The following is a 19587-nucleotide window of genomic DNA, read 5'->3' as shown; positions in this document are numbered from 1 at the left end:
TATTTCTCATTGACATTTACTGATAATTTGTACTGGTTATTTATAGTAGCAAAGAGATGGACTACATGTATCAAAGAAATAAATAGAGTTAACATCTTTTAAGTATGAACCAGTTGTAGCATTTGTTTATCTTTGAAAAGTCACTAAACTTAGTAGGATTTGTCTGTTTCTATTCTGTTTTCTGTTTCATTTTTTATCTAGAAACTTATTTCCTATTTCACAATGGATTTTGCTGCATTAAATGTTTCCTTTATGTGACGTATTTTGTAAGATATTATTCCCAGATTGGCAGGTTCTCTTTCTTCTGTTTATAATTGGTAAAGCCTTACTTGTCTGTATAAATAATAACAATGTGCCTGAATGGTCTTTTTTTCCTATGTATTGGAAACCATATACTAATTTGCCTTTTAAGCATCCAATATTTCTGATTGAATGGCAAGTGTAATGCCCTATCAGGTACGAGAACACAGTTAATTCCCCTTGGTTTTCGTTGTATACGAATATAGTTTCAACTTTGGTGGTAGGTACCTTCCACATTTTGTCATATTTTTACTGGAAACTTATTTGCTGAAGTTTTGCCTCTAATTGGTAGAAAATAGGTTAAAATTACATGGGATTTTTTTTCATTAATCAATTCTGACTAACAGTTGTGATTTGGTTCAGTGGAAGAAGGTTAAAATTTAGGACTTTTAACTCAGTTCATTTGTCATGTTTACCCCATCTCCGAATTATCTGTATTAATTTCAGAAAATGATGGTAAAATTTTCTACAATTTATATATAAAATCCTGTTTGTACATATCTTTAGGCCAGAGAAGTTTTATTCAGTTTGCTTCGGTGGAATTTTTTTAATCTGCTCAAATGTGTATATTGAAATGCACTTGAAAATTAATTGCGGTCTTGTGCCATCATAGTATACCTCACTTTTCCAGCATGCCTTTCTGCTAGCTGGGAATCAAAACCAACTCCATTATTTATAGCGTGCTTTTCTAATCAGCATCTGATGCTTTTGATCAACCTGATGAAGATGAAATCTGATTCTTTATAAATTCCTTGTCACATGTGATAAATATATTATATTTTTATGAATGGAGAAAAAGAAAATTATAACAGTATATCTTTATATCAAAGGTAAGGGGTCAGGTAGAATTGTAGTTGTAGCAATATTTTATGTAAAAATCAATTGATGCATGTTAAAGTTAGGTGTGAACAAAGAAAAGGATAAAAATTGTGGTGTTAATATAACAAATATGTATTGAAAAGATGGTCATATTTTCAGTACATGTAATGTTTTTTCAGAAAGATTATGTTGCACAGCACAATAATGGGTGTTACTCTTTTGGGTTGGAGACACACATGAATTTCAGTTTTAATATGAAAGCTGAGTTATCTCCCTTCCATAAACAAATCTCACAGATGCATTTTAACAGGTCCTGTTTTATAGCCTTTGAAATGAGTCATCTAATGGAGAAAAAATGTAGAATTGATTTTTGATGAGGTGTTGTGTGCATTCCTCTCTTCATGTTTTTATTGCTTAAACATTGGATGTTCGATAAGAAAATGTGAAGGCAAAACTTTAAACAAATACTGTTTTTAATTAATTCAGCTTTTTTTAAAATATGGACTAAGGATCCAAAACCTATTCAACTATTATGAATGAAAATACATTTCTTATGGAACTTGCATAAAGATCATAACCTGTTTGTTTTTTTTTTACAGTATATCATTGCACACACCTAGATCAATTGCTCTTTTTTTATAATTTTGAGAGACTGTCCATGTAAATCAGGCAAATCCTGTGATATTGAAGGCACATCATGAATTTTTTACCAATGACTTTTTTGTTCCAATATAATGTTTATATCATATGTATGTCAAAAAAGTATAAAGATTTTTATTTAAATTGACAATGGATGGTTCAGAAAGCGATTGTAGAGGTCCCTACCAAAGCAACCAGATTTTGTACAAATTAAAGAGTTATCTCTCTTTTTCAATTAACTTCAATGTCATTTCTCTTTAATTGTTGCTATTAATCAAAAACCAATATTCAGCTTTGAGAAAGGATGCACTTGTTATATGAAATGGATGATTTTTTTTCTAAAACAAAGTTTTTCATGGGTTAAAATGGGCTGGTTTTTCACATGAACATCCTTTTAAATCTTTCCAAATATTTTTTTTATTCTAATCAGTAGTATGGCTTTTTAAATTAGAATTTAACAGTAAAACAGCTTTGAATGAATATCTCTAAATGGTAGTGAATTTGTTTTTTTTTTTTAAATCTGTTGACCCTACTGGTGACAGAGTACTTTTGTCCAGCAAGTTAATTTTGCCACCTGACTTCTTTTTTACTTCCTGAGAAATGTCCAAACTGTCAATGAAACTTTCTTCTGATAAAATACATGTTGATGTATTTAATGAACTATTTCATTGTCATTTTAAGAAAATACAACAAAATTGAAACCAGCAAGAAGGTATCCAGAATTTTATGGTGAGAACTACTCTATTTCAGCTGTTATTGAAAACTGTTGTAGAAGACAATAAAATGTACTGTGGAATAAACAACTATAAATGTACAAAAAATCACACTGTTTATGAGAAATGTGTAGTAAACAAGTCAACTTAATTTACATGTTGAACAAGATGAAGACAATAGGTAGAAGTTTTTCACAGTTTATGTTAATTGATGTGAGAATTTGAAAATCAGAGATTTAATGGATAAAAGTGGAAGGCAACACAATATTTATTATACAGGATTTAATAAAATTTGATGGTATGTAGGTATTGCTAGTCAGATGTTTGTTCTCAAATAATTGATTTCACTTTTCATTCCATTAATTTTCTAATTTTAAGATTTGAAATGGGTACTTAGTCTGGCTTAGATCAGAATTAGGTTTATTATTAACAAAACTATAATCATCTAAGATAAGATAATCTATATAATTACTGTAAGGTGTTATCGTAATTCACAGGTACCAGTTAACTTTCCTTTGAATTATCTATACATAAAAAAACTCAAGTTATTTTAATATCTAAATTAAACAAAATTTTTGCCAGTGTATCATAAGACTGTAGAAGATGTTCATTTTATCTGACTGTTGGCTTATGTTCAGGACTGATATTTAATACAAATTTTTGAAATCAGATTTTTGGTTTATTTGCAAGGTGGTTTTTATTAGGATACATTGCCAAATTTCTGACACTATTGACCTACTTTCGCAGCACTGAAATTTTAGTTTTTAGGAAAAAACATTTAAGAAACTTATGATGTTGCTGTATGTTCACCAAGGGAGGTAACTAGAATGTTTCTACAAGTCACTCAAGGGGCAATATTTTGTCAATAAAAGTAACTTTGTTGCCCAAGATTTAGTACTTTAAACTGAAACAGACGTGCTTTTTTTGTAAGATATGACAGCAGAATGTTAAACAACATTGAACACGCGTACAAACCTACGACACCAGGCCCGAGGGTGAATTGTGGTTTATGATGTAATCGTCAATAAACATGAGATACCTTCCTGCTAACAGTAGTTCCTGTGATTAGTTATAACTAATGGAATTAAAATCATTGGACTAATTGTTTTTTTTGGATTGTTTAATTCATGAAAAGGTAATTGGCTGATTTTGATATGCTTTTTCTGGCTATATTTTGAAATATATACTTAATTGTGCTCAGATTATTGCCAGATACTATTTTGATAATCAGATTGTATAATATGCCACAGTACTCATTAGTCAGACAAAACAATACTAAAATATGGTACTTTAACTAAACATTAGATTTTTGATAGACCACTGAGTATCTAGTACACAAATGTAAGATGTTCAGGGTATAACTTGGATTAAAGGTCAAAGGTACTCTTCGGATCCAAGGGAAGTGTATGAAGACATGAAGGAAGAACTTCAAGGCTTGATCTGTTCCCTGAAATTTTCAAATTCCAGTTTTGATTATGTGTAAGTGATACGTAGGAAATGAACAATAGGTTACCAGAAATTACATGAAATTCATATGATAATGTTGTGCAGACACATGCATTGTGCATCATAATTTACAGATATTAATGATACTTAATACCACATAATCAGGCTAATAGTTTACACTTCTGTGATCCAGTAGTCACTATAGAGGAAGATATCATTGAGAAGAATTTCACTTCTGGTTTTGTGATTGTGCACTTACCACCACCATTGAAGGCTAAGTCTTTGGGTATTAAACCTTCTGTTTTAGAATCATTTGTTTAAGTGGAAATGTATGTTTTTGGCCAGTGAATGAAAACTGCGGCACTAACTGGATTTTAAACGGCTGTAATGAAGTGACGATAGTTTTGTCATGTGCTTGTTCAGTACTGGGTACATTTAATGCAGCTCCCTCGAAAACCTTGGGAATCTCTTTTTAACACAAGGTAAAGACACCACTGCTTTTGGTTTCTACCATCTTCTGCTTTGATAGGATAGTTCTGAGAGTTGAGTTCCACCATATGACTTAGTTTGAAACTGACTGAGGGATGATTATGGGACAATTTTTCATACAGGTCTGTTGTAATCATAGGATACCCTAGTTTTATGCTGATACTTTTGTATTTCTATAAGAATATCAATGATATATCAATATTCCCTTGCATTGAAAAGGAAGGAAAAAACTATCAATTTTAACACGACCTCAATATTGGATAAACATTTCTTAAAGGTGTTCTAGATACCCCACTTGTATGCAATTACAACATGGATCTTTGAACAATGGTAAGAATGATTATGGCGGAAATCTACACTCCAATCTTTTCCTGCTTTGACCAAAGTATAATTCTGTTTCCGTTAGAACTGTTGATATTGCTGGACATCATAGCTCTTTGTTGGTAAAATGGAAAAGTTGACATCTAGTTACATGGATTAGATTTTTAATCATTTAAGATAGTGCTGTGGGTGACTATTTGTGTTGGGATTATTTCTAATCATAAGGTATTTACTGTACATTATAGATCTTTTAATAATACACTTGTTAATGTTTCATGATGATGGATGCAAATTTCAAACTCAAAGATTTTTACATCCCAGTTGGTCATCCTAGATTAAATTTGATCAGTTGTTAGTGTTATAGTAACCTGTTTATTTAGCAGTACTTGTTCCACTAACTCTTAGTAAAGTCAATCTGAATTACTTTTCGTTTGTTTAAGTTGGTCAAGGGAGGTTTTAAAACTTTCTACAATAATTTCACGAACATCTGACCATCAGGTTTCCCTGAATGAGATATAGAACCATTTATTACCAAACATTTGGACAAAAATATTTATAGTTTTCTGTGTTTTACCAACCTAAGGTTTTCAATTAGTTTAAGTGACCACTGGTGTTGTAACTTGTTCTGTGCAGTATTAGGTATTGATATATTCTGCTGATTAGCCTTGACTATAGATCTGGCTGACAACCAGTTAACCAGTAGTCAGAAAACAACATTAGACCACATGAGTTACGATTATTTTACCAGGCTAGACTAATTACTCATGACCTGAGTCTATTCAAGTAGCCATTAAATATAGTCAATAAAATGCTGATCAAACAGTTTTTCACATCACTATTTTTTTTCATTTCTAGAAAACTGTGCAGAATTAGAACTTTGATTAATATTTTTTAGTCACGTTACTATCATTAAGGATATATGCAAGGAATAAATGAAAGTAAGAATAACTGCAGGCTTATTTTCTAGAATATCAAGATATGATAAAAGTTTGCTAAAACTGTAATGAGGCATTGCCACTTGTTCTACCCTCAGAGTTTAATATTCATAGATCTTGCACTTTCCATTGCTTCAGAATAGAAGATATATGTTTTTCTTCAATAAAAGATAGCATTGTCTTTTAAAGTTAGAACAGTACTTTAAATGCAGCCAGTGGTGTGTCTGTAAGGAAATAACAACAAACTGAGAAGAAAACTAAACAGGGGAATTCTTGTCATTTAGATAATGGCTTTTTACCGTCTCAGACTAGGAATCATTAAACTGAAAATAGTTCACAATGACAGAATGACATGTTTTGGAAGAGAGTGGTAGTGACATTCACTTAATGTCTCCATCAGAAACATGTGAAATTTGAATGGTTTAATATACCCTTTGAAGTTTTAATTGAGATTTAATGTACAATGCACTCTTTATGTTGCTATATGTTAGATAGCACATCAATTTTTGAGGTTTTGTTTGAATTACAGGAATTTGATGTTACACTGCCTGATGATGTCTAAATATGTTTTGAAAATAAAATCTTCGTTCAGCCTGTTTATAGTTTTAAAGAAAATTGTATTTTCTGCCTTGGCTGGAAGTGACACATACATCTTATGACTTTCCTGTACTGGAATTCATTGTCTGTATTTGTTCAAAATATAAATTGTCTCTGGTATTGATGGTCATTTACTCCTCCATACATTGAGAATCTATATTCTCTGTTCCTTTCCAAGACCTTGTCCTATCCCATATTAATAGGGAAATACCTAATACAATGGTCTGCTGTGACCTCATGATCTTATAATCTTATGATCTTTACATTGATTTTAAGGAGGATTTCCTGATTGCCCATATTAAACTGTCTTCTGAAGCAGTTCAACTGATAAGTACACATGTATTTCACAGCTGATTAAAACTCCATGTACATGGTACATGCATGGAAACTTCCACAACTGAAGTACCCTGGTTAAGTGGATCTAGATATATATTTCTGACCTGATTTTGTTTGGTTGTAATAAAAGAACTTCCCAATGACTTCAATCTTTGGTTACAGACAATCTTCCAATGCCGGTAACCGCCTCGGTGGTTTCAGGGTAGGGTGCTTGTCTGGAGTGTTGGAGGTGATAGGTTTGATCCTGAGTCACACACAAAAAAAAAATAGTAGTCACTGCTTCCACCAAGCATTTTATACCCAACATACACATTGCTCCATGCTTGTTCTAGAAATAAATTGAAGTGAAGAAGGGGAGGTAAATAAGGATCAAATTTATATGAGATGAATAAATGAGGTGGGGTGTTTTAGGATACTTTTTTTTATACCATTTTGAGTTATTTTCATTTGAAATAAAAAAAAAGTTTAAATGTATCACTTACCTTTTACACTGAGCACTTCTGATTATGTCTGATTACCATTCCAAACTTGCTGAACCCCCCCCCCCCCATTCTATGATAGGTTATGTTGGTACACACAGTAATTGTACATAGAAAGCTTTGCCATAATCAGATGTGTAATTAGAAATATAATTAACTTCATCATCAATTAATTCTACATGGTAAATGTTCTACTAGTTGAGATAAAGTCCCAGTATTAACATTGTCTCTCCTTGTTAGACATCTTTTATGATGGACAATATCTGTATGGTCCATCTCCATGGCTTCAGCTAGTATTTGATTCTGACCAGTAGTAAATTTCGTCTTTTTGTTCTGTTTGGATTTAGGTATCAGATGGGATTAAGTGAGTAACTTTGTTCATGTAAGTTGAGGTTTTAGTAGTACATTTAACAGTCATAAATTCATATTATTTTTTCAACCCAGTATGAATTATAGTCCTTACCTTGATATTCAGAAGTGGTATTGGTATTTATAGGTAATTATAGATATAGATCTCTTTCATGGAGATTTCTTTACATTTTAGTTATTACTTATTTTTTTTTTATAGTGTCTAAATTCACTATTATGGGATAGTGAATTCATTTACACTACTTTTGTCCTGAGGCATACATAGACAAAAATGATAATTGGTTCAACAAACTGTTCTCCAAATATTTGGTTGTATGGAAAGTAACCAAACTCCAACCATTTTCTGTCAGTGTATGAAAATACACAGTTACATCATTTAAAGTCAAGTTATGACACACAGGTGTGAAAAAAAGCACAACATGAAAATTTCATTGTCTGATTGCAAACAGGCAATCAGTATGCTGTGGAATAATGTGATGTGCTCTTGACATAAGCCCTGAAGAATTGTACCAACTATACAGTCAACTTTTATGAAGGAAATTGATTTCAAGGCATATAAACAAACAGGACAATGTAAAAAAAAGTAATTGATTTTTTTTCTTCAAATTTTGCAAATATATATTGACTGCCAATTATGTTGGGGGAAATTGTCAAAAACCATTGTATATGGAAATCTGTGCTGTTAGACCCAAACATATACTACTGTCTCAAACTGTTACAGAAAAACTTATTGAGAATATTGTAAGCAGTGAATTACTGTAATTTTCTCCTCATTTTTGTACCAATTGGATATAATTTTAGAATAAGTGACATATTTGTTACTTTATTGTCTGGCAGTATTGCCAAAATCTCTTTATTTTCCATATTTGTCTTTAGTTCAGAGAAACTAGATAAAATTTCTAACAATAATTCTAGTGATTTACTTATAGGATTTCATGGCGAATGACACTAACAGGATATTGGATAAATCAGTGAAATATCTTTGTAATTGTGACAGGAGTTTTGATACATGCTTAAAATCTGTTTTTTTTTGTTTAATTCCAACCTTGATATCTCATTGTTGTGTTGGACATATGGTTAGGCATATAAACAGAAAAACAGTGTGGTAAATTATATGAATGGAAAAAAAATGCTGACATCAACAGTTCTGACAGGGACTTGATTGAATTTAGTGGTTTGATTAAATTATGACCTTGGATTTTAGGGTGATCTTGGAATTCAAAAGGAACCCTTTTGTTGTAAAACTGAGTGATTTGATGGAACAATACAGTCATGGCTTTAACAGTCATATTGGATCACTATCTATACAAAGGATAACACAACTACAAGTATTGAAGAATTGCCCAGTCTATTAGTGAGATTGGTTTCTCAAGGACATGTCCTTTTACTTACAGTAATATTTTAGACAACTGGTCAGGATTAGGTTATAGCAATAGAGAATATGGTCATTTCAGTTAATTAGTTTTCTCAAGGATGAATATAATATTGGTTTTTTCTGGACATCAGAAGTAATTTAGTTGTTGATGAATTCTGTCACTTCTTTATATATCAGATAATTTTGACCTTAGTTGTCCATTATACTTTTACTGGCTAGTGTCAGTAATGAAAGAGATGCCATGACTTCTAGAGTATATATCATCATGGCTACCTGGAAACTTAGAAATTTGAATCCAAGGATGCGTATTTTGGATTAAGTTTGACCTTAAAGGTTATCACATATAAACTCCTGGACATCTGAATATTGGACACTTTTTATCCAAGAATGCATATTTTAGTTGAAGTCTGACCTTAAAAGTTCATCACCTATATGGTCTGGACATCTTGGAGGAATCTGTAGACCTTTTGACATGTGGAAATAGTGGAAATATAGAAAATATAAATATTTTGTGTGATAAATAAATTTCAAAGCTATATATTTTGATATATTCAAGTTTGTTTTGTAAAAGAACTGTTGCTGTTTTTGACAATTTATACAGTGATATGCTTTATGTTTGACCTCTTGGACTGACTTTATTTTATAAAGAACTGTTGCAGTTTTTGACCATTTATACAGTGATATGCTTTATGTTTGATCTCTTGGACTGACTTTATATTATAAAGAATATGTTCTTGGTTCTATAACATTGAAGTCCACCTACAATGTACTGATTCTGTATGGAGTGACGCTTTATGACCTAGAGTCTTGTATGGCTATTATATTGGATTTTTGGAGAGAAGACTTATTTGGTCTATCTGCACATTGTCATATTATGGAATAAATCTGGTAATATGCTATTCTGTTCAGGTTCGCTTCAATGAACACTCAAATTAGAAGTGATTGAAAAAGACAATTTTCTGCATACAGTTATTTGCTCTAAAAATGAGTAGGTTCTGTATAAACCAGGAGATTTTATGAGCACTGGATAAAATACTCTTTATATAAGCAGTATATGAAATTCTCCTGTGAATTACAGACATTGACTTGACTTTGCCATCATGACCCGAAATCTGTGAAATGTTGGGAAATGTCTGAATTAAGAAGAATCAGATTAAATGCTCCTATCAGGAGAAGTTGTATGATTTCCTTGTGATTTGACATTACTGAGAAAATTACTATGTCAAAGTTTGTGACATTGTCCTTACTTGTTAACCAATCAATATAAAGAATAAGTTGTATTTTATTAGGCTGGTTTACCAAGGTGTTGTCTGTATGATATTCTGTCTATAAATGTGATGAAAGATCGGGAGAATGGACCATTAACTAACAGTTTGTTCTTAGACCTATTCCAGTCTTGGATTTCATGTAGAACTAACAATATTGTTACTCTTTATGATTTTCCAAGGGGAATATTAATGAAAATTTGAGCTAATGAATGTAGAATAAGCTGCTTCAGATGGACAATACTGATGGGATTATATGTGGATTACTGAACTGGAAATTGACCATTAAGTTACTTCCATCATTATAGCTGAGATCTGAATATTGTTTCTGTTGTGAATAAAAGAATGATTGTAGAGTAATGGGGATTACATGTCTATTACCTATCAAGCTGGTTTCCTTCTTGTAGTTGGATACTTACTTGTCCTAAATTGCATGGAGATGAGTTATGTGTTGTTTTTTGCTCAGAGTAATACATTTTCTGTTAGATCATAGGGTTTCAGGAGTTCTGAATATGAAACTATTGGCATGAACATGAAGGATTAGTGCTTGAAGTACACAGACTTTTTTTTATGACATTCAGGAAAATTATTAAAATCAGGTTTCTTGTATGTGAGTAATTCTAACCCTAAATTTGCCTTTTAGACTACTCTTAATGTAGAGAAAGGAGGAAGATATTGAAGATGACATCAGCTGATGTTAGGTTGTACAATCCTATCGACCAATTCTATTATCTTATATTTTGACAAGAAATCACTGTTAATTACTGATCATTTCTGCAGACAATTCCATTGGATGGTACTGGACATTGACTAATTTATAGACATAAGTATAGAATGCAGGATGGGACATTCAGGAGTGGGGGGTTGTAACAGTTAGATTGGTGGAGGACCAAGAGTTTACCATCAGATCATCAGCTAGTTTGGCTCTGAAGATACATTATGGAATTAAGAACTATTCCAAGTTTTTTGTAGAACTATAATGTTTTGAACTGTTGAACTTCATATTTTGACCTCAAAGAGATATTTGTTTCATGGAATTTGAGGATTTCCAATGTTGTTCAAGGAACTTTGAATTGAAAAAGTGAAACATTGTGGCTCAAGATGTTAAATTGACAGTACTCTTTGAATTTAATGCAGTTAAGAACACAAAGGAATTTATAAGGATGTTTTTGTCATAAGTTGCCATGGAAACAATACATTTACATCATAGCTTGACCTTTCTAAGACACCTAAACAATTACCTGAGGACCCAGGAAACATCAGATCCAGATAGCAAGGAAGAAAAACTCAACAAGATTTTAGAACTTTTGGTAATTATAAGTACATAACGGAATTGTTGAGTGTTTTACAGTAGTATTGCTGTTGTTGTTTGTTTACCCCACATGTAATGTTGACAGAGATGACTGTCATCAGACATGGCTAACTTGACTTATTATTTATTATGTTATCTATTTGTTTTTAGTTAAATATGACTTTAAGTTTACAGTTAACTCTTGATTTTTAGAAATATTTCTGATGGTAGTCATCTTTATGGAAGGGCCTAATTACCAACTCTTGACAAAATAAGTAATCTGCAGAGTTTGGAAGCTTGCTAACATAATCAAGTATTGTATGAAATACTTGTGGAACCACAAGAAAAGAACTTCTGATCCACCTTGTAGGTAAATCTGTAGTTTTCTGGCTTTGCCTTTTGATGTGTCATGGTAAATAATCTACCATAAATAATTCCTGGCTGTAGGCCTAGAAGGTGCTAATTGACTTTAGAATTCCCGGTTTTTATGTGTCTATAGAGAAGTAGAAAATATTATTTTAGATAATACAGGTATTGATTACTTTGATTACAAGGTCTACATTTGATGGATCAGAATTTACTGAGGAATTTGACATTTATTTTAAACTTCAAAGATAAGAATTGTTAAAACTTACAAAAACAATGTTTTTCTGTGTGTGTCACAGCTGAGGACAATATATTTGTCTTTTAAGAAAGGCTATTAAAATGTCTTTACCAAGTGATCTTTACAATCATAATAGGGACATACTTGACAAACTGAAGCTTCTTAGAATTAAAAGGAAGCTGTGAACTGATAGTTCATAGAATTTTCATGCAATTGTGCAAGAGACCAGTTGACCATTATAGTTATTGGTTGTTTACACTTGAAGTACCATTTGCTACAAAATATAAGATAAAAATACTGAAGTGTCAACAGTGGGATGACTCAAATATGTCACAATCCTAAAACATGGCCTAAATATGAAACAGAGATAATTTACAATATTTTTGTGGAATGATAATAGGATCATACTTGAAGTGGCAAAATATATTTGATTAAATTCTTTGAACACTGAGTATGAGTATGAATCTTTTTTTTGAAAAGTGTTGATTTTAAATTAAAAATGGATATTTATGATCCATAATGATATACTGATATGTTCTGTGTTAAAAACACTAGAGATTTCATCCAAACCAAGAGGTCAGAAAGTAAACTACTGAAAGCTTAAGCTTGTGTTAAATGTAAGGTAGTCCAGAGGTTCAATGATTGCATAGTATTCAGGAAAACCTCAATCTTAGCCAAAGATAGCCTTGAGTTCCAAAGAATGCAGATATGTGCCATTTAACATGTACCTGTGATGTTAACGATGTTAAACGTAAAACTGTTGTGTTATGACTAATTTTATTTTAGACCTGTCACCGCAGTTAAAACGTTGATAGTTCAAGACGTCACTCTACCACAGATTTTCGTCATTTTCACAACATAACAGTTTAATCCTGTTGAAGATTAATTACTCTATGATAAGTATTTCCCTAATAAACTTACAGGTAGTCTGTTTATTTGTTTGTTGTTTTCTGTGGAATTTTTAGACTTGGATTGTTGTGGATTACTTTTTTTCTTATTAGAAGTGAAATATGCCTCAATGTACATTAAGATGGGTATGTTGTTATATTGTTACTGTGAACAGTGGTTAAAAGGGGAAAAGTAGTCTCTATGATGAATTTTTCTATTAATCATACAGAACTTTTTTTCCGCAGAACACTAGAAATAAAATTGAAACTATAGCTAGAAAAGACACACATGTCATTGAAAATTTATAAATCAATAGGATAAATCAATGTTGGTCATGCTTACTGATTATCGTGTTTTTGCTGTAATAATGTATTAAATGTTTTCATTCTGATATTTGTAGTCAATACATGTGGTTTGTTTGAGTGACTCTGTACATTCCTCTTGTATTCAGATTTTGGAGATTATAAAATACTTTTGCCAGGCTATATTGGCATATTATCACTCTCCTCATCCTTAACCTCTTGATTAATTTTGGAAAATATAAAACTTGCATTCATTTAGATTGTTTGAACTGATCAATAATTTCTTCCTTTTTGTAGAAAACTGTTCCTGTGTATTCTTTGTAAAACTTGTGATTATGTTTTTCTTTAGTTTTCACACCTGATACACCTCCTACATTGTCTTGTCAGAAGTATTTTTATTGGTACAAAACAAAGCCGAATACCTGTATGATAACCTTTGAGACATTACATCAGAACCAGCAGCAAGACATCTTCTTTCTACCTGTAATCAAGGGTGTTGTCATTATAACACCTGATTCATTGCCTTAGAATAATTGTTTTAATTACCAGGTAACCTAACTCAATATCATCATTGAATTGTATTAACCTCTAGAATCACATCTGCTGTTTGTTGTTTCTCTGTATTTCTGCTTCAAATTACCAATTGTTGTCATTTCGACCTGAACACCTGACAATTACCTAGCACTGATTGCTTTAATTGGCATAGAACAAAGCTTGTCTTTTTTCCTGGTTTTGCACTTTTGATTACCACAGAACATTTGAAATATTGCTTGTATTTAAGTGTCAGAAAACCTGTTTGTTCGATAAAAACTTAGAAAAATCAGTGGCATGATTTGTGAAATTAGCTTAAATACAATGGTATTTATCTGAATCTTGTTAAGCTCACAAAAGTTACTTAGAGCATTGGCAGGTGTTTGTAATTGTAATGTATTTTTAATTAGTTCAGAAAAAGATAGAGATTGAAATTGTTACCCTGACTTGGATCTTTATATAACCTCACTATAAAAGCTGTTTATATTGGACATTATATATAGATGTTTGGTTGTTGGCAGACCTTTATACCTAGTTAATCTTCCTTGGTTCATCATTTTACAGATTGCTTTCCTCAACTTATCCAATTACTCTATGCAGACATACAAGTTGTCTTTAATGCTTTATGTTCCAAATTATTTTTCCCATGGAAGATTGATGATCACAACCTTGTCACTGTGTTGTCATTGAGTTATTTTTCTGTACTTTCTCTCATGTGTCGGCTGCTATCAGAAATATAGGCCTGTAAAAGGTTGATCACCCTCTAAGCTATTATTCAATACTTAACAAAAACACCAAGTCTTTTTCAGTGTTACATGTTGAACACCTGGTTGATCAGACTGTGAGAAAAACATTTTAGGTTCACCTTTTGTGTCATGATTGTAAGGAATCAATATGATAACAGATTCCAGTTGTAAAGATTCTAAATGTTTCATGACAAAGAGTCTTGCTGACTTAGGTAGCAGCTTTTGGACAGTATTCTATTAATCAATGTATAATTTTCTTCCTCATTTTTATTGACAACAAAACATAGATTATCATTTGCAAAGCACAACACAAAAAAAAAACAAGTTAAAAAAACATAACGTTTTCATCAGTCAACAGCTTTCCAATTAGAATATATCACACTGTTTTTACATTATTACTTCATCAAAGTAGAAAACATGTTTCCACGGCTCATTTAGTACATGTATTCTACCGACTGTAATTAGGGAATTACATAATGGATGGTGCATTGAAATTGGTGAGAATGAGTGCAAAGTGCTCACATGCGACTGGTAGACGAACATTTCAATTCTCATTTGCATCACAAAAACAAATAAAAAATGTAAGGAGAACAGTCTCGTCAATGTGCAAAAAAAAAAAAAAAACTGGGCGCCAAACACCATGAATAACATAAAGGAAGATGGAGAATTAGCATTCATCTGTCTCCTATGTGGTCATTATTGTCTGCTTTAAGTATTACCAACAACTAATACACCAAAAAACATGCACACAAAAAAACTCCAGACATTTTACACAAAGAAACAGCAGACTGCTTGGTTTTGTTATTAGCTATATTTTTAAGTCAAAATTATTCAGTGAATTTGGTAAACACTAACTGTTATGGAGAAAGGAGGGTGAGAGGATTTGTATAGAATCATTGTCGAATACAAGAAGATGAATTTGAAAAGATGGAAAATGTACTGGAAGCTTCTGTAAAATCAACAGACTTGTAATGTTAATGTATAGTTACTGGGTATTGTTTCATTTTATAATGTAGTCTGAACTTTAATATAAGAAAAAAATATTGAAGCTGGTATATTTTTAAGTGCTTTGTAACTCTCCAGTAAGTGAATCACAGAAAACCAGGGAAAAAATATTAATTCAAAATATTACTGAAATCCTGGTTTTTCCACAAAATCAAAAATATTTGATTTTATGCAATCTTGAGTTGATAAAGATTTTCACAACATACTGAATGAAATGCGTTATGAGACCATGATAGGATGACTAATCCATCATAAAATCATGTGGCTCAAGGATGACCAGATCACACCAAAGGGGAAGTAACTCTAATTTTAGTACAAGATAACTTTGGTAGAGAAACAAGACGATACACATTTGTATCAAACAAAGACCTATCAGAAGAATGTTCTTATCAGTGTTATTTGTATGTGATTATTGAGTCTGATAGATAGAATAGGTATCTCTGTTTCCCTTCTATCTACAGTTGTGCTATTTCTATCCTTTATTTACAGAATATTACAACAAACAATATTGTATATTTAGACCAAAGTTTACATATTTTATGCCCTCATAATAAACTGCATAGTGTGCAGTTTGGTATATGTGTGTTAGAACTGTATATATCTGTATCTATTTCTATGTGTTATGTTTTTCAGTTATTATGACTAGTATAGTTAATTTAAAGTTAAACAATGCTATGGTTTTTCATTGTCTATCTATGGGCATTATGGTTCATTGGTTATATTTGTTTCATATCATTTCTGGACTATAATCTTTTTCTTATGAAAATAGTTCGAAATTCCACCAAGAGAACTTAAAAACTTTGTATTATATTGAAGCACTCAGTGTACTTTTGTTCACTTTTTTACTAAGAAGTCTGAATCAGTTTCTGAACACTCAGAAACTACAAAAAAGTCACACAATTCTGGAAATGAACCCTAATGATATAAACAATTTCCTGGAAGTACTGGTTGTTGACCTGACTGGTTTAATAGTTCTATGGAATAAAGCCCTTCAAGTTTTTTGGTTTAATGTTGTCTAGTGTGGTAATTAGGTCATCTTAATTTGAAGTAAGAGTATAAATGTACCAGTATTTTTTAAAGAACTATTTTTTTTTAACATAAATATTTGACAGGCAGCTGATGTTAACCTTGAATAGAGTTTGAATTCTGATTTTAAAAGATATGAGGTTTTAATCATACTAAACTGTCTGTTAGGAGCAGTTGTAAAAAAAATAATAAATATATGAAAAAAATACCCATAATGAATTGAATTTGTCAGCATTGACATATTCAACAATTTTAATGTAGTAGTCTATAGTGGCCTTTATGTACATGTATGTGCATTTTACTTTATTATTCAGACAAACATTTGTTTAGTCTGTTGACTGGATCAATTTCTTTTAAAAAAATTATCATGACAGGCTGGGTACTCTTGGTTGTCCTTTTGAAGCTAGGGTCCAATGGATTCAATAGTCCTTATTGAGCTTAGCACCTTGTCGCTACAGACTGAGAACTTATATTCACCAATGACGATCAGTACTAAAGTCTTTGTGTCCTTAATGATGTAAATATTTACATACTGTCTTAGTTTTAGAGAATCAATTTAGACTATAATGTATCTAAATAAGGCCTTTTGAGAATCTTATCGAGGTATATACCTTGTTAAGTTGCAGACAGATTAATTTCTGTAATGAATTCTAAATCAGTATTGAGATTTCTAGAATTAAATTTCTTAAGATGAGTGTGAATTCAATGCTTACTTCCTAATTCAAATAATAGAAATGATTGCACTACAAGCCTCTATCTGTTCAGGTCTTAGGCAAACCTTAGAATTTAGTTAGGGTAGCTGTGGCCTTCTTGGGACAATGGGAACTACTTTACCATTTCTACTACACTAAAAAATAATCTTAGGTGCAGAAAGGAGTTTTTCTTTTTGAGAAATTTGTTTGAACTGTAGTCATACACAAATCAAAGTAGTTCTATCCATCAAGTAAATAATTTTGTTAGATGTCACTAAATATAAAGAACAAAAACTCTTTCAAGAATTTTGAAGCAAATCATGGAGTTAAGAAAAAATGTGATGATAAAAATTTCAACCAGTTTAACTATAATTTAAGAATAGGATCAGTCAAGTTCTGGACAGATTCTTCTGCCTAGTGCTTTGCGGTTTTTGCTTTTGTGCAAAGAGGTCCAGTTGTAGTCAGGATATTGTCATGTTTAGTAGGTACATATATGTTTAGCTGCAAAACAGGTTAGACTCTGTTACAAGCTAGCTACAGAACTGTAAAGACTGTTGTTTATCTTAAACACTGGTATTCACACTGTGAATTCATATAACTGCATTTCAAGGTCAAATAAATAGTGACTAGTTATCTCTAGTTAAATGTAATTCTTAGTGGACCATGTAAAGGTCAATTAAATTTTCTTAGAAATTCACCTTATTAGGTTTACAGACTGATTAATACTTCTAATGAATATAAATTCAGTAATAAATTTTTTCCTGACAGACATGGATTTAATAGCTGCTTGAGTCTTTAAAGCCTTTTGCTCCCTACATGCAAGCCAGTAATTAAAACCAGTCATACAGACAGCCTTGCAAATAAGCTCCTTCTGAAGACAATTTTCGACAATTTTATTCTAATAGATAGTCTGCTCTTGGTATAAAATCTACATTTATAGGACCTGTACATTACCAGACATGGGGCAGCAATAAGCAACTGTAATGTTTTGTTTTGTGTGATGAATAGTTTTACTTTCTTTGTACAGGATATAGTAGACAGTCTGTTAAGTGCAATGTTTTAGTATGAAAAAAATGAGCAAGAATGGTTGGTTTACTTTTCATTCCTGACACTGAATTATATCAGTGTTCTAGGATTTCTGATAATTTCTCTTTCCCTGAAGCATTTAAAATAAAGATCACTTTCCCACAATACAAATGAATGCTGAAACCAGTGAAAGTAAACTTTCCCTGGGTCAAAATCTACTTCCCACTGGTGATTGGAAATGGGAATTCTAGCACAGTGATTATAATAGTCAACAATCACTCTTACCGGTGATGGATCATTAAAAACGAGCATAACATAACAATAAATTAAATAAACGTCTAAATATGTTTAACATCACCAGAAGATGGAACTATATACAGTTTTATGAGTTTTATGCTGAGGAAGGATATCCGTTATCCGTAATATTCAATTTATATTTTACCATCTTCTGGTGATGTTAAACATAATTTTCACATGAAATAGTAATAATTAGAAGTTTACTATAAGCTCTATAAAAAGGTTTGGTCTTTTTGAGGAAGGCTGATTTACAATATTATATAAGAAAGATGGTAGATTAAGTTCAAAGTCAGACTATTTATCCTGAGGTTCTCTCTTTAATTTATTGTTTTACAATTTGGGCGAGGTGTGGGAGAAATTATTGCCATTCCATCTTGATATATCAAGGATAATCTATTGGAGGTATCTTGTGTTAAATATATTTGGAAGTGACATTCAGTAAAATCAGGAATGCAACAGAAGTGAAGAATGAGACCTATAGACATCTTACTATCTTCTTACTAATATGGCAATGACCAAATGATTGAATGGAAATATTTAAAATCCATGTTATGTGGTTTCAATGGTTATATAGATTACTTTTACAATTTTAGGAAAAGGAAAGATATTTCATTGATGTGGTAGGGTGATCAGTTAATGAATCATTTAAAAAAAAAACTGGTATTAAGTCACTTTTTTTCTTTTTTAAATTTTTGATGTTTTTATGTACCAATTAGACTTAATTCAGTTATAACTTAATTTTATAAAATAATCCAACATTGATGGAACAAGTGCTTGAGGACATAAAAGATTTAACATTTTTTTTGCTTTTTTTCTGATTACTGTAAAAGTGTTGTTGCTTCCTTTGTTACTGAGTTTTATGGTTTGAAGAATTACTGTGACAGTAATATTTTTGTGGGGTACCAATTTTGGTGGTTTTCGTGGGTAGGCCAAACCACGAAATTTGGTTTCCATGGAAAAGGAGAATCCCATTGATGTGTAAAACCACAAACTTGCGTTTCTTTCCTAATCCACGAAAATTGGTATCCACAAATTAAAGTATGATGTGGGAAATCACTATAGACCACTCATACTAATAAGCACTTTTAAAAGATAA

The 19587-nt window shown here is 31.5% G+C and overlaps 1 protein-coding gene across 15 annotated transcripts in view; it reads left to right on the top strand.

Moving 5' to 3' along the window:
* LOC148603727 (uncharacterized) overlaps positions 1-19587 on the top strand; it is a 92983-nt gene that overhangs the window by 32425 nt on the left and 40971 nt on the right. The window contains exon 1 of one of the 15 annotated variants that reach the window (XM_088552235.1): positions 1015-1130. The exons of 7 other annotated variants lie outside the window; for them this stretch is intronic. Coding sequence is in view for 2 of the 8 variants with exons in the window: in XM_088552225.1 (XP_088408351.1) it covers positions 11268-11393 (126 nt within the window). In the remaining 6 variants the exon portion in view is untranslated. Of the gene's footprint in view, positions 1-1014; positions 1131-2635; positions 2770-3468; positions 3607-4112; positions 4204-4253; positions 4400-4714; positions 4953-7337; positions 7457-11010; positions 11394-19587 lie in introns of those variants that run through there. 7 more of the 15 variants (XM_088552230.1, XM_088552232.1, XM_088552236.1 and 4 more) reach the window with 7 other exon arrangements.

The sequence above is a fragment of the Perna viridis genome, chromosome 11 (genome assembly GCF_037379345.1).
Source record: "Perna viridis isolate PV_CMFRI_1.1 ecotype Kerala chromosome 11, ASM3737934v1, whole genome shotgun sequence".
NCBI classification, from domain to species: domain Eukaryota; kingdom Metazoa; phylum Mollusca; class Bivalvia; order Mytilida; family Mytilidae; genus Perna; species Perna viridis.
This window is presented reverse-complemented; position numbering and strand designations above follow the sequence as displayed.